We start from the raw sequence: 21,809 nt of genomic DNA on the forward strand, positions 1-21,809 counted from the left end.
AATCCTTTTTTCTCCTTTTGTATTAGACATATGGCGCTGTCTCTAGTTCTGCACTGCAAGTACTGTTTAATCGATTCTCCAATGTGGTTATGTTGCATTAAATTCTGTTTCGTACACTTTGTAAGTGATATTGAATTTTCGAGCGTATTAGAGTGAAGAGCCTACTTTAGTCGTATCAGGGAGGGTGCCTCACCATTTCATGAATTACTCGGAATACAATTGATGCAATGCGTATGATTTGGCACCAATATATTTGCTTTCTTCTTATGAACCATTATGATATCAAAAATCGCCATTTGAACCAATACGTTGAACAAAGATGGCTAACGCCGCTCTAACCAACGGTTTTATATGGTTAGGGCGAAAATAGGCTCATTACCCTAGGTAAAGTGTTTAAATTTCAACATTTTTGTTATTTAGGGCGAGTTCAAAGCTATTCCACGAATGACTAGATTTTTCGATAGCGCTCGAAAACAACTTTCCCTGGCCGTATATGTAACCACAAGCAAAATTTGTTTTTTTGTTTGTTTTTTTTTTGTTTATTTACTTCGGAATTTCACCTGAAGAATTTCGAAATTTTAGCTTTTGAATACAAAGTGTGCGCCGAAATTAAAATGCAGGAGCATTGAGGCTGAAAAATAACAAGTATCGATTGATTGGCAGTTTTATTCAAAAAACATCTCACGCGATAAATACTTTATCATCAAAAAAGGCCAGGTGGCATCATAGTGCGTATAGTCGTAAATTGGCGAGATTTCCGCGTCACATATTTAAAATTCTGTAATGCAGGTAACAGTCCGCTCTTTTATGCAACGCATTCACTTTTACACGATCTTCTTAAATTAAAAATATAAAACATGATAAGTGAAACCATCGCCAGCAGACCCTGGACTCCCCTACTATAAATTAGAAGTCAATAATTAAACAACCAAAGCACTAGTGAAATACTCCTTACACTTTAGGTATTTTGCGTTCTGATGGAGTCCAAAATATAAGCAACCGTCTGTATTCGCTTATGTGGAAGTAACTAGAAGAAAAAAAAGTTTTTGTTTTTATTCTCCCAGGTGCCCAACACCGCCTCTAGGCGGCCTACCTATTTTAAGGCTTTAATGAAAAACCCATTACTTTCAAGAATTTTCAACATTATTTTCGTTTTTCTCATCACGAAGCCCACCTCCAAAAGTTTTTTCAAGCCAAAAAAATATTTGGGCACTAGAGGGTTAAGTTTGTGCGTTGTTCATCGCGAAGGGTATAAGCGTTCGTATGCTAACGCGTTTGTCACGTGTGCTCGCGTTCACGTGAATTCGCGTGTACAAGACTGGATTTTGTAACCATGTGGCATTTCCTATATACGCGTGCGTTCTTGGATGGTCACGCGGACCTCTTTTTTAATTGAACTAATTGAAGGCTAGTCTGCTGATATCAAGGATAGAAACATCCGGAAGTGATGAGATAGAAACATCCGATTCATGATCGTGCTAGTGCGGGAGTTTTTAGGTTTACGTTTGAGACCGCGTTTGAAAATTTATAGGTGCTGAGACATTCACTTTATCACCGGGATGTTATCATGTTTACGAGATCGCGGGTGTAGGTGCCGGGGATGGTCGCGAAGGGCTCAAGCAAGTGTTTGTCACGTGTATGTGACTTTGCGTGTATAATTTCGATTTTATAATCATGTTGCGTGTATTTTTAGTGTATGGTACAGATGGTAGAAGAGAATCAGTTTGCCCATATCACTAGCGTTTCAGGTCATGTCGCCATGGAACGGAAACTTGAGTGATTCGTAGTTATGCTAAGTTCGATCCTCATCAGCTGAAGACAAAAGTTAAGCCCGTACGATATTAAGCCTGTTCTGATGACCCTGCCACTTCTAGTTTTCCGATCTGTTTACTTCACATCCTTGCTCTCACTTGAGTACTATGGCTCTAATTTTCATAACTTTCCCTACCCAGTAATCTCTAGCTAATTGAATGTCGTTAAAATGTGAAAAAACATAGTTCCAACAATATTCAATATTTTTTTAATACAGCTTGTTTTTATTTGCTTTGATATATAAACATTTTAAAAAATCACAACCCCTAGACAAAGACACACACGCGCTGGGGGCAGCAGGTTCAGGGAGGACAGGAGTGTAGGGGCTTAGTGTAACCCCCCTCCCCTCGTCCAACTGCGAGTTGGGGAGTCTTACTAGGATATGGTGGGGTTTTCATTGGGCTAGACCTCTAAAAAAGCCGTGCAACGGTTGATGCAAATTGAAAAATTGAATCCATGGACTGGTCCTCTTAGGGGTTTTTCATATCATTTTTTTTTTAAATAATTGATATTTGTAATCTACGCTATTGTTAAAAATTTATTTTGTTTTTTTAATGGCGCTCCCCAGCGATATTACATCTATCACATATTGACTTTTGGTGAATGTTTTAAGGTTGTAGAATATCAATATAATATACGAAGTTCATACTTCTACCAACATACTATATATTGTTCTCAATTTTTCCAAATTAATAAAAGTGGCCCAGCCAGATTAGTCGAATTTTTTTTACTGTCGAACGGGGAAACTTGCAAGGGGGCAACTTGCAACACTTCGACATATTTCTGTTTACATGAGTCAAATTCACTCTAATAATAATGATTCCAATTTAGCATCATGGTTGTCAAATGTTAGCATATGGTGACAGATAATCATTAGGGTGGAGCAAAATAATCGTTTTTTCAATACAGCACTTTTTTGGTTCCATTTGGTGTCCAAACTGTGCAAAATTTTGAGTCGATTGGTTTTGACCCGGCGTATTGCGTTTGAAATTTGTATGGAAATTAGTATGGGAAAAGCTACTTTTTTGCATTTCCCATTTTACAGACTACAATTCTTCCAACAGTATGCCAACAATTAGATAAAAGTGTAGTCCAGAATATGCTGAACAACTTTGCCGAAAGATGCATGGTGTTAGAATGTCTCTAAAACAAGTTATGGCTGTTCAAAGTTCGATAGATCGAATTAAATGCCAAAAATGATTTTTTTGCGAACACTGCGGATGTACCAATGATATTTCATATAGCATACCAAAATAACATCATATATTTCAGATTTACCAAAGTGGTATGTTTGGATGAATTTTTCAAAAGCCTTAGCTCAATTTCATGGGCGTAGGTAGTTTAACAATAGGGCATAGTGAGGGGAGATGGGGGGGGGGGGGGGGGGGCTTTTATATATGGAAAGTTGAACTAAAATAATTGAAATTTTGTCGAGTTGGAATGTTCATATGAATTATTTTAAAACATTTACACAATCCACCCGAGCCCCAGTTCAACAATAATTTTCACTTCAGGTAATCGAACAGCATCGAAAAGAGCATCCTATCAAATCATAGTGCGTATTTAACTGAAAGGGGGTGGGTCATTTTGCCGAAGGTCATTTCGCCGAAAGTCGTTTCGCCGAATGGGCTATTTCGCCGAATGGGTCATTTCGTCGAATGAGCCATTTCGTAGCAAAAGCAATTTCTATGGTTAATCAATATTAAGGGAGAGTCAGAATCTAAATTTAGTGTCGTTCATGAATATATAACGATAAAATATAGAATCAATGTTCAAGCCATGTCAATGATTTGACTACAGGTAAGAAAACTGAAATTTACTGTATCAATACTACAGGTTTGCATTTTATTTTATTTTTTTCAAATCAGTTAATTCAGTATTTTTTAAAGTATTAGTGTAACTGCTAAATAAAAAAAAGTGTTCCTTGTCGGAGAAACAGGCGCACAGAAGAATGAATATGTCCAGAAGAATGAACGACTCCGCAAAGTCGTTAATACCTATCCAATTAAGAATTACATTACTGCTATTACAGCAAATTTATTTAGCTGGTTAATCATTCTTGAAATAAAATATAAATACTCACTAGTTCTATTTTAGTTCTACATTCAGATAGAGTCCAACGTGGTTGTATAACTTTTAGCTAAAACATTCCCTAGAAAACACAATTACCACACAAAACAATACTACTTATAATATCAATGTCTGGAAGCGGCCTCTCGCAAGCAAACCTGTGATCCACTCGTTTGCCCGGATTACTCAAACATAGGGGCTTAAATTGGTTTAAGTCCGACGGAGCGGAGCGATGTCGGACAGCACTTGACTTGAAGCGATGTGCCGTAGCCACATTAGGCGTCGCTGTTATTTATTTATTCCATTACATCGGCAAATATGCAACGAGAAAGCTGACGTAAACATTCCAAAAATTATTATTTTAAGTTTACACAAAATCGTAAAAAATAACCTCCTCATTGAAAGTTTACAGTTCCAAACGCTCTATTTATCATTCTCATTGGTCCATTCGGCCTAATGGCCCATTCGGTCTAATGACAGTCGGCATTCGGCCGAACGACATTCGGCCTATCGGCTTTCGGCTTCATGACCCAGCTCCCCGCATCACACTCTTACTGTCGCCGTATACACAGTCGCAGTAGGCATTAAACCTTTACATCATATTGACATACATTTATCACCAATATAGCATTAAATATTAACACCTATTCGGCGAAATAGCCCATTTGGCGAAATAGCCCAATCGGCGAAACAGCCCATTCGGCGAAATGACTTTCGGCGAAATGATCCTAAAATATAATCAATGCAATCTTCTGACATATCAACTCGACATCAGTTGATTCAGTCTGTAACTTCCATTGATATAAGTCAATGCAGAGGAATATAGTATGATTCGTTTCATCGTTACTAATATGCATAGGACATTGTGCAAATGTTTTAAAAAATTCATCTGAACATTTCAACTCGACAATATTTCAGAATAATCATGTACTGCCAGTCATTAATTTCTGTTTCGTTAGCACGTAATCATTTGTATTACGAGTTTTTTCAATAGAAAGGAAGCTGGCATGTCGCACTTTGTTCCACTTCAATGGTAAGAGCATATCATTCAAATTTCTTTTCATCCGTTTCATTGCTAAACATCAAAATCAGAATTGGGTTTCCATAAAAAATACGAGGTATGCACTCTACAGTACATTTCCGGAAATCTCTCCGAATTGGCCACTTGTACCCCTATTTTTCCATATTAATTTGATAGTGAAATTGTTCTCCTAAATATAACCGTTTTTACATCGACAATTGATTCACAGTATCAACACTAAGGTTAATTGCCAGTGTGGGGTAACATACAACACTATCATATCTCTGAATACTGTGATGGCCAGAATACGTTTGAATTTTGAACTTCCTATTTTCTGTTGGCATAAACTAACTTACACTTCCTTTCACCTTTTTATTTTCTTTATACATATATAGAAGTAAACTAGTTTCTAGACAACATAATCTTCATAGCACAATAAAATAAAATATACAAGTTATTAAACTTCAACGAATTGTTATCACCAAAAGAATTGTTTACCTGCTGGTGTTCGTAAGTCGACGTTCGCAACTTTGTTCGAAACATATTCACTTGTTAAACAACTGCAACAAAAGGTGTTCCAATATTCTCTTATTAAGTAGCCATACTGTGTTCAGAAGCGTTTTTCATATAGCGCAATAAAAACTGCAACTTGCAGCAATTAGTGTGACTGTTCAAACTACTTATGACATTGAAAACTGCATCGATCAATTACACCATTCCCACTGTTCATCAATTTCATTTCAATGACTACTGGTTGATGCTATCCAGTACCGGCACGTCATCGTTTGTTGTCACGCGCTGTTCCGTAGAACAGTGTAGAGAGGGCCGCCCGTGAAGAAATTTAAGCTTTGGAACTGGCTTTCAGTAAACGAGTGATATTTTCATAACAAGCAACTAGCCTAGCTGCACATAGTTGTCGACAAACATTGATATTCAATGGCACGTCATAGAAGATAATATGGAGCTAGACAAACATCGTACCACTAAGTCAGAGTGCATTCTGTTTTTACTCGTCTCATCAATACCTACCTATCATTTCGTTTGTACTATAAGTACATACGAAGAAAATCGAACTGTTATGCGGGTGGCCGCTACCATATTGTGTTAATATTTACTCTCAGATAGCTACCAGTTATTTTAGCACAGTATATTTCACCAATTTTGTTGACTTACTGATATTGTTGAACATTAATTTTCTCTGTTGGCTAAAATTAATCTGTATGTATTGAAATTATTCCATACATGCATATGCAAATACTGTACTAAACCCTCCAGAAGTCGCCTAAATGGCTTCCCAAGCGAGCAACCTGAAGTGTAGAGCGTTGTGAACATATTGAAGTTCTGTAACATGAGCTAAGGGCATCCGCCATAAAAAGAAAAGTGCCAGAATACGAAAATTCGACTACTACCACTATTTAAAATAATAAAAAGGTATAGTGAAGTGCAAAATTACATTATGAGAACGAATCTAAATCTTTTATATTACCCACCGTGAAAGTAATTAACACATATTACAAAGTGTCACTTCATGAAATACCATTTGTTTCGCTTTTTACTAATATGCTCTTAAGATGGTTTTTCAGAGCTTTTGAAGACGAACATTTCATTCTTTCACATTAGAACTCTAGCTTCTATTATTGATAAAAATATAAGTAAAACTTGCAGTTTAAAAATATTTTTTAAATCAATTTTGTGAAATTCAAAAAAAATTGGTCAATTGTATCACGAATCATGACTTATATGTAGTTGAAAAAAAATTATCCTTTGTTTGCCCTAATCAGTAATATTGGAATTCAAAAAGCCAATTTTTTGGAGAAAAAGTGCGTAAACTATCCCAAAGTCATAATAAGGCTAAGTTGTTTAGTTTTATTCAAAACTTAAAATTCCTGCTAAATAATCATTCTGGACCACTGTGCATTGGGAATGGGATAAATAATCTAATACAGTTACGGTTGTCATAGACGGTATATTAGGGTGTAATATACACTATCGAACTTGAGACTATAATTGTTCAATACGTCGCATTTCATTTCGAATTTAAAAAACTCCACTATTGGTTTTTTGGAACTCAGTGCATGATATAAGTGATTTATACCAATCGATTCACACAGGAAGCTAGTTTGCAACATTCAAATTATTCCTTGATCACTAAGTGTCCTCAAACGATATCTTAACCCACGAAGCACTTGTTTCGAACTGTTCTACAAACCGCATTCCGTTTTCTAGTAGTGCCATCGAAACGCTAATTCCAATTAATTAGCATTGTTTGATTTAACAACACTTTGTTTGCACTATTTGCGTTTTTTTAAACAAACGAGATAATCTCTAGTCCACTTCATTTCCCTCTGGCTTTGACTAATTAATATAAACTTCGATTATTCCATGGTTGTTCCACACGCAATGCTTTTCGAAATTTTCGAAGATGTAGTAGTTGCAAGTACCAAGCACCTGTATATCTAATCGCGAGCGCGAACAGTAATGATACTAAAGTATTAGAGATGTGAGATCACGTTCAGTCAAATAGCATCATAGGAGGGTACAATTGTAACTAAAATTCGTTTTATGATTATTGTACAGGTCTGCAAATAAATTATTCAAACCAAAGGCATTTATAATAAGCAAGCCTATCGCTGCTGATGGGTATATGACGACAAAGCAATATCGCAGTGCTTCACACAGTGTCACATGTACGTTTCCTGATAAGTAATACTGGAAATATATAGAGACACACACATGACAACGCACAACAAATCTACAATCAGCTTAGTTGCCCTTCTCATGTAATATAATGAAATGTCATGTTATCTGTCGTATCCAAAAACATTTTACGCAATTATAATGTAGTAAATGACCGAGCTGAATAGCGAGTTATAAGAATCAATTTTATAGTTGTCGAAACCCGAAAAAACGTCCAAGAATCCGATACCAAAAATGTCGAATATTTGTTTAAAAAACCGATTTAATCCACCTATCAGTGAGATGAGACATGTCTTAAACATATCACTGTTGTATTATTCATTATTTTGCCGAACACACGCAAAGTTGGCAAGCAACTAGATGTGAGATAAGCACAGTTTCGAGTCCTGCACGAATAACACTTCGAATAAACTGAATAAATTAAAGAATAATAAATAATAAAACAAATACAAATTTAAAATAATTCATGAAAATAAAAAATAAGTTATTCGTAAAATGGATAGAATAATTAACATAAATCACATTAGCTCAAATGAAAATTAGACAATATTAAAAAGCTATGAAATTAAAAGAGTAAATTAAATTGTTTCAAACTGGCATCCAAAAATAAAAAGAACTGACTAAACCGAATTAATAAAATGAAAAAACTGAATAAAATATATGAACTGGGAAAAAATAACAAGAAGATAGCAGATAGCAGTCTATCACAGACAAACAGACGTAACAGCTCGAAGAAAATTCTAAAAAAAAATCATCGCCCACGTTATACTAGCGAGCTCTGTTGAACACATTGCACAAAATGTGATTCTGGCAACCATTGGAAATATTTTTTTCTTCAACCGAGGTCCTGGCAACAATGCCCACACCGCTTGTCAACTGCAAGATAGTAGATGAAAGGTAGGAGCATTATTGCAGTTGCTAAATTTGAAGCGCAAAATAGAAAAATCGCCTATGTCACGTACTTCAATTCCATAGCATAATAATTACAGTTGACAAATTTAAAAAAATGCATGTCTGCATTTTTAAAATCCAACTCAACCATTTATTGTTACGGGAAATTGGGCAACGCTAAAATTGTTTTTATTTTCGTATGAAGGAATCAATTCTTATCGTTAATTGGTCGTATGATTGATTTTTGTCTCTATTTACTCTTATTTGGAATCCCGGAGACATCAGGAACTCTTTATTTTATTTTTCAAACTGGCGTTTACTTTTACTATAAAAACAAGGCTATGTAGCCTATTTTTAAAAAGTGGGCTGTGTTATCGAGATCATTGGATCCAGATCGCAGAGACACAACCCCTAAAATTTCCTTGCCAATATCAAGATCAATTCGCATCAACGATTTCATTTTTAGTTTTCCGTAAATGAAAACTCACTATGATGAGGCTATGGGAGAATTTAATTTTTGTTGGTCTTCTACGGAACTGTATCCTAAATATGTAGTTATTATCATTCATAATAATCCCACGACTTGATGTTTTATCGCTTGTTGGGTTGCCACTGATTATTAAATATATCCAGATTGAATATAGTCTCAGCATATCTTTAGTTTCCATAGCTCCTGCACCCCGCCAACGTTGAAATTCTCCGTAAGTTCCGGGGACCGACAAATTCGAATCTATTGCATACATCTGGGTAGATTAGTTACACCGGACCAGTTAAATTGACAAGATCTTAAAATGTATTTGCTCACCGATCGACATCGTGCAGGAAACTACAAGATGATTTTGAACAATTCTTGCCTTGGACGCTTCGACAGGAATACATTTCACATTTCTTTTATTTTCTTCGATAGAACAAAATAAACAAATAACAATAAAATTAGTCAGATTACTCAAATGAATAAAATGTGTGAACCCGAAAACTAACGTATTTTAACGCATAATTGGAAATAGTAAACTGAGATAAGGCCACCTGTAAATAATATTAATTTGCATTGAAGTATATAGAAAAGAGTGTCAAGTGTCTAGGTTATGTTGGTAATTATATTATTGTCGATGGCTTGAAAGCCGTACATTCAGTCGATTACAATGCAGTCTCTTTCCACCCATCCATATCACTTGATAATTGTTTTGTTCGGAATCTTCGTTCTGGGGATATGGGTTTATGAGTCCTACACAAAACAATACCATGACAAAGGAATGGTTCAAACTATCAGAATAAGTATTTAAATTCGTCGAGGAGCCAGTGGACATTGAAAATGTCCCTGGACTGATTTTGAGACACGAACATTATTGAAATTACAAGTCGTAATTTTTTGCAAATAAATAGGCCTTTAGTCACATCGATCATGAAAAATGAATATTGGGGTTTTCAGTACAACTCAGTATCAGTTGTAGTTACACAGTAATATGTATGATATAAATTCAGTGAGATTAACTATCTGTCCAATGCATAAACTGTGATTGTGTAATCCTCGCTAATTTACGTGTAGAATACGGAGCACTCAAACGAAAAGTCTATTGAATTGTCCAATGCCTTTACTAATTCTAGCATTGAAGCTTCAATTGAAGTGTTCTCAGCATAAGGCAAATTTGGGCAATTGAAACCATCGCTATAAGTTAAAAGCATCCTTTTACTGGGCTACAAGTATAGTTCGATAGTTCAGGGGTCTTTGGGCGCCATTTTTCCCGGATCAATTTTTTCAATAATATCAACCCAAAACAGGTGTACTCAATTTTCAAATGACACATTTGAGCAAATTTTTCAATCAAAATTCAGTAGAGATACGAAAAGTTTAAAAAAGTACACGTGGGATGTCTTTTTTCAAGTTTTGTCTTCAAAGATCCATATTACCCAAATTTGAAATACCCAAGGATTTCCTTAATTATAGTATACACAAACGCTCAGTATAGAATTGAATTAAATAGAAGTTGATGTAGTTTTCGGTTCTTGGTCATATGACTCTCCTTAGTGCAACGTTTCAAAGTAATAGCCCCTCATCTTGAGAGGAAAGCTGGGTTTGAACATAAATTAGTTATAGTTTTCACATAATACAAATATTTCGCAAATTTTGCCCGGACCACAAATATTTTGTTTTTCAAGTAGAATGTAATATTTAGTATGTTTCCGCAAGTGGCTCTGTCCTACACTAAAATGGAAAACTATTTAGGGGCCATGCATAAATGACGTAGCATTTTGGGGGGTAGGGAGGGTATACCAAATTTGTGACGAAGTGTGACGAGGGGGAGGGTAGGGTCAGAAGTTGTGCGACGTAGTATTAAGTTTAAAACCCATTGTTTAGAGAAAACAATTTAATGATCCTCCTTTTTCAAGAGAAATAAATTTAAATTCAAGCAAGTTACTTTTGATGCGGTTTTTCATGGGATAAATTTTACGATTCGCGGAATTACAAGTTCGCAAAAATACGAAAAGATTTTGTATGCGGATTTAACTTGCTACATTAGTTAGCTAATGTTTCTAACTAGAACTTCTCTTCATGCTCCCCTCGACATATAAAATTCAAAACTATCAACACTATACTTGTCATGAAATAGGCTTATTTTGCACGTGATTTGCTGTTATAATGAAAATGCTGATAAAAGTTGTCAAACATTTTGAAAGGACATGTATTTAAAATAATTGAAAAACATTCGTAATTTTTTTTTTCATCCCCCGATCGCTTTGCATGGGACAAGGGGTAGGGGGTAGGTAAATGCTACGTTATTTACGAGGGGGAGGTTAGAATTTTGTGACCAAATGCTACGAGGGGGAGGGAGGGGTCAAAAATCGCCGAAAAAAAGCTACGTCATTTGTGTACGGCCCCTTATAGGGAAACAGAAGACAACAAAAGGTGTGTTTTATTTAACCTGAACAAATACATCGCAAGATTAAATTAGCTTGGATACTAACAAATACTTCAGATTAGTTGAAGATCTTATGACACGTCTTAGAAATGGATTTGAAAATATCAGGATAGATCTGAGTCGTGACAGTTGCCACGAACACGATTGTGGAGAGATCGGGAATGGGACGGGGCGACAAGTGAGGAATGGTAAATGGTGGTTAGTGCGGTGACATTATTTTTGTATATAGGGCGAAACTTTGATTCCTTACATCATATTATACATTATGTCATTTTTTCGCCATAATTAGTATAGCATAAATCTGGCAAAATAAGTTAAACTTTCACAGAAATTTTGGTAGAAATCTCTTTTCTCACTAGTGGTGGATTACTTGGTGATCTGTGCATTCATATACCATCCAACGTCTATCTCACGCCTGAGCGCAATGCTTAATCCAACGGATAAATAGGTACATCAACTTGGGACAAATTTTCACTTTGAAATAAATTTACACATTGTTATTTCTCTGAAGTCAATTTGCGTATTAATTTTTGAGAAACAGTTAATTAATTTGTAAGCACATCCGCAAATCGAATTCCTTGTATCACGCAGATGTGTTTTCATATCTCGATATTCAGAATCGGTTTAGTTTTGCCCCTAAAAAAACCATAAAACAATACTTGGTATGTAACGATCTCATTTTAGTTTGTGTAAATTGGTAAGCAAGGAATAAAAATACAAAATGTTTAATATATCCGCCGTTTGTGAATGGATTTTGATAATCTATAGCAGCGGTTCTCAACCTTTTTCGTACCACGGACCCCTGGGTTGCTGCGGACCCCCACGGATAAACATCGATTTTGTATGCTATCAATATGTTATTTTTAGTTTGTTAGTAAACAAGACTTGAAATTTCAATCTGCACTCAGAAAATATATTTTTCTTCGCGGACCCCCAGCAACGACTTCGCAGCCCCCTAGGGGTCCGCGGACCCCAGGTTGAGAATCACTGATCTACAGCTTGTTCGAAAGGCATTTTCACAAGCTTTATGTGCATACTTCGGCTGCTTTGCATTGTTCGAAAGTTATTTGCTTTAAACGCTTTGTATTTTGACAAAATCGTCCATATTTCAGAAAGTAAACAACATATCGAAAAACAAAAATAATAGTGACAAACGGCCTTTCATTTGAAACTAATTTCGTTAAGATCGGTTCAGCGGTTGCTCTACATGACATTAGTGCACATACATACATACCCACACACACATACAGACATTGTCCCAATTTCTCGAGCTGAGTCGATTAGTAAATGAGACTCGGCCCTCCGGGCCTCGGATTTTTTTTTCATAGTTTGAGTGAATCCTATACATTTCTTTTGTAAGAAATGTAAAACTATTTGAAATTGACTTCTATACAACAAATTTCTTTTACTTACCAGTGTTTTGATTTTGTTTTCGGTTCACAGAAATTTTGTTAGTTTGATCGTACTTTCATGCTCATGCAAGCTGTGCACAATGGGCAAAAAAGCGACCCCCAGAGGTGCCTTATTAGTCTTGGACTGATTCCTAACATAGTATCAAGAGCTGCAGAGTTCCATTAGAAAACAAACGCAACTAGTTTGATCCACTGCACGCATCTGTGGCCAGAATTACGGGGATTTGAGTACCCGGAGCATTTCCGATATTAAGCAAACAGGCACTTAATTGATCGCCGCCGGATTCCATAAATTATATAGGGTAAAGTGCCTATTTTCGCCATACTAAGGAGGATGTCTCACTAATCCATTAATTGGTCGGCCTAGAATCAATGAAATGCTTTCAAATTGACATCAACAGCTTTGCTTCTTTGTTAAAAATTTTTGTCTCCCTTAAGGAGAAATATAGCATAGTGCCGTGTTTCTCAATCTGGGGTCCGCGAAGTCGTCGCTGAGGGTCCGCGAAGAAAAATGTATTTTCCGAGTGCATATTGAAATTTCAAGTCTTGTTTCCTAACAAACTGAAAATAATATATTGATAGCATACAAAATCGATGTTTATCCGTGGGAGTCCATAGCAACCCAAGGTGATTTCTAAGGGGTCCATGGTACAAAAAAGGTTGAGAACCGCTGCCATAGTGCATCTTGCATAGGTTTGTTAAGCATCTTAGTGTGTATATCAAAAGTTGCGGTCCGAAAAATTTAGAAATCAAACTCAATTGGTTTGGTCTATTGCACGAATCTGTGGCCGGAGTTACGGGGGCTTGTGCACCCAGAGTATTCCCAGTAGTGGGCATAAAAGCGCGCCCCAGAGGCATGTAATTAGTCGCCGCAAGATTCCTATCATTATTTAAAGATCAAAAAATGTTTATCGACAATACAAGCTGGTTCATCCTAGCATCTTTGGATTCAGGAGATTGAAAACATCTCTCGAAACCTTTAATTCAATCTTTGCTGGATTCCAGGGCACACTGATATCCACGGTAATGAAGAGCCAGACCGATTCGCAGGAGAAGCCAGGGGCACTGTCCCATTGAACATTTCCGCCATTAGTTAAATCAAAGCAACTATCCGAAATCAATGGCACCATCGCTGATCGGTGTCCACTGAGGCAAATCTAATCGAAATAAAATTCGACACAGCAAAGTGGACTGACTGCGAGAATTCGGCCGATCAGCGAGTGCTAACTCGGCTGCGAATAGGGCATACCCAGGTAACGCACGCGTTTTGCTCTAGAGAGAAACCCCACCAGTTTGGAACTGCTGCGGGATAATCGTAGCTGTTTGTTATGTGATTCTTCAGCGCAGAAAACATGACGAAGCACAACATCGATTCGACAAGTCTGCGAGTGGCTCTAGGCAACGACGGAGACACCGAAGAGAAACTGATAAACTCAAGGAAGCTAATTTGTGTAACACTATGCTATATAGGGTGAAGTGCCTATTTTCACCATACTAAGGAGGGCGCCTCGCTGATTCATTAATTACTCGGCCTACAAACAATGGAATGCGTACAAAGTGGCATCAATAGCTTTGCTTCGTTGCTAAGTACCAAGATAATAACATACAAGCGCTGAAAACAGTGAAATTCTCGTGTTTGAGCGCAACGAAAACACGAATCGAGTGCCCCTATTGTTGCGCTACCATTTGACTCAATGCGTTAAACAAAGATGGCAGACACTGCTCTAACCAACGGCTTCAAATGGGTAGCGTGATAATAGAAACATAGCAATAATGGGCTCATCACCCTATCTCCTTTGTGGAGAAAAAATTAGGTAAAACAATTTTTCTCCATTAAAAAGTCATCTTTGCGCGTAAAGAGCGAAACCTATAACAAAACTAGTTGTGGAATTTGCGTTTCAATTTTGTCTCTTCGGTTCTGATGAGACGAAGTCGAAACGAAAATTCCATAACTAATTTAACTTGTATAAGATTCATACCGCGCGAAGTGATCAAGGCACATGTAATCGACCTTTACGGGTTTGAATCAATTTTGGAGGAATTGTTCATCTATGACTAATAGATCAAAATCCAATTTTTTGTGCCAATTGAACCACCCCATGGGAAAATAATAAAACCCTTGAATTTTCTTTTGATCAAATCTTCCGTTCTATTTACTCTAAAGTCAAATTCGAAATGTTTTTAGAAGTAAATTGCTCAAAGAATCTAGCAAACAATATTAGTTTTTGGCGGCAGTGCTGCCAATTATGCGATTTTTCTAGCTTAAAACTAAAGTTATTTTTTCTCGCAATATATATTTAAATTTGATTTCCATCATATTCCTCGGACATTTTTACATAAAAACATTTCCAATCTCAATATAATTTGAGCTTATCCTGAGATACGCTCCCAAGTAACAATATGTTGGTTCATTGTGCATTTTTACTCATTCGGTCAATCACGAAGTGCAACTACGAGCAGTCTATCTAAGCTAAGCAAAGCTTTACAGATTTAACCCACCCAAATTTAAATTGCGCAAATGGCTCTGAATCAGACCCTATGGTACCCTAAGAGGATTTCGCTAGATTCAGAGCAGCGTGAACCCAGTGCGCTATTGAGAGGAATGAAGTGCATCCTCTCAATAGCGCACTGGGTTCAACTTTAAAATAACGGGATTTAAAAAACAATTTCGATTTTTTTGGCCCAACACTTAAGGTAAATTCATGTTATTAACAGAGCATTAGTAATAATTCGTCTGTCCATTTTATGGGCCATTTTTTCGGTTTTCCATTGATTTGGCTTAGCCTTTGAGATTCTTAGCACTAATGTATTCTCGGCCTTGCCGAACCACTTCGCCGCTTATTCGAGTTGTCGCTTGCCACTGCATCATTTCCATTGTTGTGGAAATTAGCTTTTCTGTTTCCAGTTCATAAGTAATGGAGCAAGAAGAATGCAAGAAATTATCGCGAAATTTCTACACTATGCGCTGTATCGAAGCTTTTGGAATTAGTTGTAATGGAGCAGGTGCTCTTTCACTGCAAGCAATATATCTCAGTCGACCAATATGGATCCATGCCTAGCCGATCGACTACGACGAATTTATTGTCGCTCACTTCTTTTACCTCTGAGAAGTTTGAGGAAGGCTTGCAAACATATGCTATCTGCACCGATCTGTCCGCCGCTTTTGACAGAATCAATCACGATATCGCCATCGCCAAATTAGCTAAACGTGGATTCAATGGATCACTTCTCCGTTGGTTTCAGTCATATCTGGTAGGCCGTCAACTTAGCGTGAATATAGGCAACGACCACTATGAAATGTTTGCAACTACGTCTGGCATCTCATGGAGAAGCAACGATGTGAATTACAGACTCAGTGGATCACGCTCGCCGTACGCCGATAATGTGAAGATATTCAACCGTATCAAGACTTTGGCAGACGTTCACATCCTGCAGAAACAATATTCGATGTCTTTAGCGAGTGGTGTATCGATAATCGAATGGTTCTAAATCCCGCAAAATGCACTGCAATCACCTTCTCGAGGAAAAAGAATCTATTAGCTTCGACTACAATCACTCAGGACTGCTTGTTCCGCGAGAATATTGCGTGAAGGATCTTGGAGTGATGTTAGATTTCAAACTCACTTTCAAGCAACACGTCTCATATGTTATTAGCCGGGAATCACGAAACCTGGGATTCATCTTCGGTGTTGCCAAATCATTTACGGATATATACTACCTAAAGTCTGTACTGCTCCCTAGTCCGGTCATCGAACGAGTAAACGTCGAAGGTTGAACTAGGGCGTTGCGCAACAATAATCTTTTGAGAGAGCCTCTTTGGCGGTTCAACCACACAGTGAATACGGCCATCACAGGATTACAACAAACTTTTAGCTCTTGACCGGTCCCTTTGTGCTCTTCTTTCGGCCCAAAACAAAATCGAATCTCTTACAGATTTCGAAAGATCGGTTCTCGGCTGTGACCGAAATAAGAAAGGTCCGCTCAGACGGGGTCAGGGTCATGTTGACTAATTCAAAGCAGGCAAACGATATTGCTTGCTGCGAACGGTTTACGAAGAACTATTATGTGTATATTCCAGCTGTGAAAGTCTGAAGAGTCACCGATGAGAGTACGCGGTTGGCCGTTATAGAGACCGCTAACTTCAGCCAGTGAAAATACTTGAGTGCAAGCGTTTGCACTCAGTAGTAGATGCGGGAGATGGTTGAAAAAATTAAAGGGTTGTGTACAGGACACGACCACGGTGACATTAAAAATGTAGCTTTTTTCAAAACCGTGCAAATGAATTTTATCTATCACACATATCGACTCACGTTCTTGTTCCCTCGCCTGTTTTCATATGTTACAATTTGCTATATACCCTCCCCATCAAAACATAATTTATTGAAGGTCTTTTAACGGTAATCTATTAATTAATCAAGTATCTCACTAGGTGATTGGCATTATTTGGCTGATCCATCTAGTAAAAATAGGCTGGTCTGTCCAGAAAATATATTCAAAAGAAAAATTCTATATTGAGAGCTGTGATGACGCCCGCCAACGGAAATATACAGATTCTCCATGAAATATGAAATTTCATTTTCCATTTAAATTTTCAATAATGTACTAATGAACTTAAGTAAACAATCTTAAGGTTAAGTATTTCTTGATTATTTGATAAATTACATTGTTATACAACGTTCGCACTACCAGTTAAAACGGGCTTTTATGCTATCTTGGTGACATTTTTCTTGTTGCTAATTATTAAAACGTGTTATAACTCTGTAGTGTAAACATTGTATTATTAAACCAATTCTGCAGCGTTTTATGTTATATAGGTGTTTTATGTGGTAGTAGGACTGACATAACTATATCTTCAGTACAGCGGTTTGTTTCATAATTTAAAAGATTTATTTTAAAATTTGAATTAGTATACCCAACCGTATATTTGTTGTATACTTTAAAACGCAATTAGAACTGTGTTTTAAATACATAGGGTAGGACAGATATTCTGACTGGATAAACTAGGAAAACAATTTTAAGTCCAGTAACGCTTAAGGCATGGCTTGAATTTTAATCGAAAAAGAACACCCGCTTAAACTGCTGCTGGGACGGTAAGTTCTGTTTTAAAATTTTCCGTTTTGTGCAGTACGAAACAAAAGTGTTTGAAATTAGAAAACAAAAAGTTCTGCTGGGAATGTGATTGTTTCCGATGCAATTACACTCAGATTTTTCACGCAGGGGATACAGGCCGTGTAAATGAAAACCGCGTAAATTTAAAAAAAAACGCGTTAATGAAAACCGCGTAAATTTCAAAATCCGCGTAAAAAACCTGAGTGTACTCTTCTATATAAAATACTACGCTGCTGAACAGTGCAATAACTGCAGAAGCACGTTGTCAGATGCATTACTGATAAAAAATATAACCGAAATATGAAACATGAAAACCAATAGGCTCTTTACCCTACGCAGCTACAAAGCGCCGTAAACATGGATTAGCAAGTTACAACGCACACGCATGCATAAATATAAATAATTTTTTTCAAACGCAACACTCTTAAGCAGCACACACCGTATTGAATTAAATCCAAACCACCCCACCCACCCAAATGCAAATCATTCTGTTACACCGTGCTGGTACCCGAAAAATCCGCACACGGCCACCGCTGCCGAAAATGCATAGCGTCTACCGCTTAGTGTAGCATCCAGACGCTGCAGTCATGATCTTACCCGTTCGACATAAGAACAAAAACTGATTCAAACGGGTACGCGTCACCTCTATTTATAAACTAACCGTATATGATTTAGTCACTTAGGTGCGAGTGTGTGCGAATGCCAACGTTGCCGAAAATCGATAGCGCTTATTACATCGCCCGGAGAAGATGTTGCTCGTAAGGGATAAGAGCAACAACTGATTTAAACGGATATGCGTTGCTTCTATTTATGATTTTTCGTGAGTGATTGAGCCACTAACCTACCCTCTAATGACGGCTGTGTCTGAGAAATCTGCCTCACGAATGGTAATTTTCCGGTTTTTCGTGAACTTTTTAATTTTATCAATTTTTAAAAGTCTACTTTTATTGGGGAGATATTCAATTATTACCAATATTTATGTTAGGTGTTTCTGAATCGGTTGGTGTATGAATGATTAAAATCCATCTAGTAATATCGGAGTTATAAGCGTGCAAACCTTACATAGTTTCGTTACATGGGAGATAGTTTAGATTTTAGAATGACACATAGCCCCAGATAGTGGAGTAAGACATTTTTAATGTCAAAACGTACCCCCAATCAAACTCCTATCGAGTGACCTTCGCTGGTACCGCTTTGCCGAACTACATCCTCTTGCACAAGGTCCGTCCTAGGTTGCAGCAATGAGGCCCGCTGTGGAAAATGCGGTGATAATCATGTGAATGATTCGAGCAGTAAGAATGCTGAGAAGTGTCCTTATTGTGCAGAAATTCTGCATGATATCTCGGCATGTCCCGCTTACAAACTACGCGGGAATAAACTAAAACGTTCTCTTGCGGAACGTTCCGAGCGTTCTTTCGCAGAAATGTTAAATAAAGCCACGCCACTATCATCAACGAATCGCTATGGTCTCTTACCTCCTAATGAAGGCTGATGACCCACAAGATGGTACATCTACTAGGGTGCCTAGAAGTTATAGGAAGCAGAGGAACATTTCCTCTTCTAAATTTCCTTGTAAAGGCCAGAAGGTGTCCCTTGACGGGGCTCCGAAAGTGACATCTTTTGGAAGTGTTGCAACCAAACCGAAGCAAGCAGCTCCTGGTCTCGGAGGATTAAACTCAGAGAAGGTGTTCCCAGCACTTTCCGGAACATCAAAAACCCCAAGTGTTCCACTGTTTCAGTACGAGAATAATCGCGGCACTGGAATTATAAAACTCTCGGACATTGTGAACTGCATAATAAAAACTCAATGTAACTGATCCTATCAAAAGTCTGTTGTTCGTTCTTCTACCTACAGTAAGAACATTTTTAAAGCAGTTGATTGCGAAATGAACCCTCCTTTCAGCGATTGTATCCTTCGATAATTAACTCATCGAACGAGGTCACGAATTTGATCACTGTTCTACAGTGGAATTGCAGAAGTATCATTCCAAAAAATATTCTTTCAAATTTTTAATAAATAGCTTGAGATGCATTCGCTTTATGTGAAACTTGGTTAACTTCCGATATAAACCCAAACTTTCGCGAATTTATTATTTTTCGCTTGGAGTGAGATACCTACCACGGAGGAGTACTTTTGGGGATCAAAAAGTGCTATTCCTTCTACAGAATTAACCTTCCCTGGATAACAGGTATTGAAATTGTCACTTGTCAAGTAACAACCGAAGGCAAAGAACTTTTATAGCTTCCATATATATTCCCCCCAACACCGCGATTGGGCACCGCAGGCTACATGACATCATAGAATCCCTCACTGCACCGCGACTAGTTTTTGGAGACTTCAACTCTCACGGTACGGAATGGGGTTGCCTTTATAATGATAACCGGTCTTCTTTAATTCACAATATTTGCGACAATTTCAATATGATAATTCTAAACACGGGTGAAATGACACGGATTCCTCCCTCATCAGCTCGTCCAAGCGCATTAGATTTATCCTATTGCTCGACCTCGCTACATTTAGATTGCGCGTGGAAGGTAATATCTGATCCCCACGGTAGCGACCATCTGCCGATCGTAGTCTCAATCACACACAGCTCAAGACTATTAGAATCAATCAATATTTCGTATGATCTCACACGAAATATCGATTGGAAAAGCTATGCTGCCGTGATATCCGACAACATCAAAACTCAAGAACTTCCTCCGGAGGAAGAATGCAGTTTTTTGGCTGGCTTGGTTCTCGACAGCGCGAATCAAGCTCAGTCTAAGCCAATACCTGGCGTGAATATACAAAAACGGTTCTCCCAATCCGTGGTGAGACAAAGAGTGCTCAGACGTATACGCAGAGAAAGCTGCCGCGTATAAGACCTCCCGCGATGATGGGCTATCCGCTAGCTATCGCTAATACGCGATGCTCGAAACGCGAATGGAGAGTTTGATGAAAGCCAAGAATCGTGGTTCCTCGTGCCGGTTCGGTGATGTATTAACGCGAGAAACATCGATGAACACTCTTTGGGCACGGCCCGGCGTTTGCGAAACCGAAAAAGTACTAACGAGAACGTGGAATATTCAAACCGTTGAATATTCGATTTCGCCAGGAAGGTTTGTCCGAATTCCGCCCCGGCACAGAAGATCTACCGAGCCGCGTCCCCTCACGATAACGATAAGGTGAACAAAACACCGTTTTCGATGGTGGAGTTCACACTCGCTCTCTTATCATGTAACAATAAAGCTCCAGGACCAGACAGAATTTAATTCAACTTGTTGAAGAATCTGCCAGACTCTGCCAAAAAACGCTTGTTGAACTTATTTAACAAGTTTCTTGAGAGTAACATTGTCCCACAAGATTGGAGACAAGTGAAGGTCATCGCCATCCAAAAACCAGGAAAACCAGTCTACGATCACAATTCGTTTCGACCGATTGCAATGCTGTTCTGTATCCGGAAATTGTACGAGAAAATGATCCTATCCCGCCTCGACAATTGGGTCGAAGCAAATGGCTTACTGTCAGATGAACAATTGAACAATTGTCTTGCGTTGCTCTCAACCGAAATTCAAATGGCCTATGCTAGCAAAGAGCAGATGGCATCAGTGTTCTTATGTATTAAGGGGGCTTTTGATTCAGTTTCTATCAACATTCTTTCAGAGAAGCTGCACCAGCATGGTCTTTCAGCGACTTTAAACAACTTTTTACTTGACTTATTACGGAAAAGCACACACAATTTTCGCATGGTGACTTATCGACATCACGATTTACATACATGAGCCTTCACCGGGGCTCATGTCTAAGTCCCCCATTATACAATTTCTATGTCAACGACATTGATGAATGTCTTGACAATTCCTGCACGTTAAGACAACTTGCAGAGGACAGCGTGG

General features: G+C 37.8%; 1 protein-coding gene across 4 annotated transcripts in view; it reads right to left on the reverse strand.

Annotated features, from left to right (window-relative positions):
* The window catches only part of LOC131692883 (kinase D-interacting substrate of 220 kDa), a 139,617-nt gene that overhangs the window by 87,296 nt on the left and 30,512 nt on the right, over positions 1-21,809 (reverse strand). Inside the window, exon 1 of one of the 4 annotated variants that reach the window (XM_058980237.1) lies at positions 5,402-5,768. The exons of the other annotated variants lie outside the window; for them this stretch is intronic. Within the exon in view, the coding sequence (XP_058836220.1) occupies positions 5,402-5,446 (45 nt within the window). The 5' untranslated portion in view covers positions 5,447-5,768. Of the gene's footprint in view, positions 1-5,401; positions 5,769-21,809 lie in introns of those variants that run through there. 4 annotated transcript variants of the gene reach the window in all.

This window comes from Topomyia yanbarensis, chromosome 3 (genome assembly GCF_030247195.1).
Source record: "Topomyia yanbarensis strain Yona2022 chromosome 3, ASM3024719v1, whole genome shotgun sequence".
Lineage (NCBI taxonomy): Eukaryota > Metazoa > Arthropoda > Insecta > Diptera > Culicidae > Topomyia > Topomyia yanbarensis.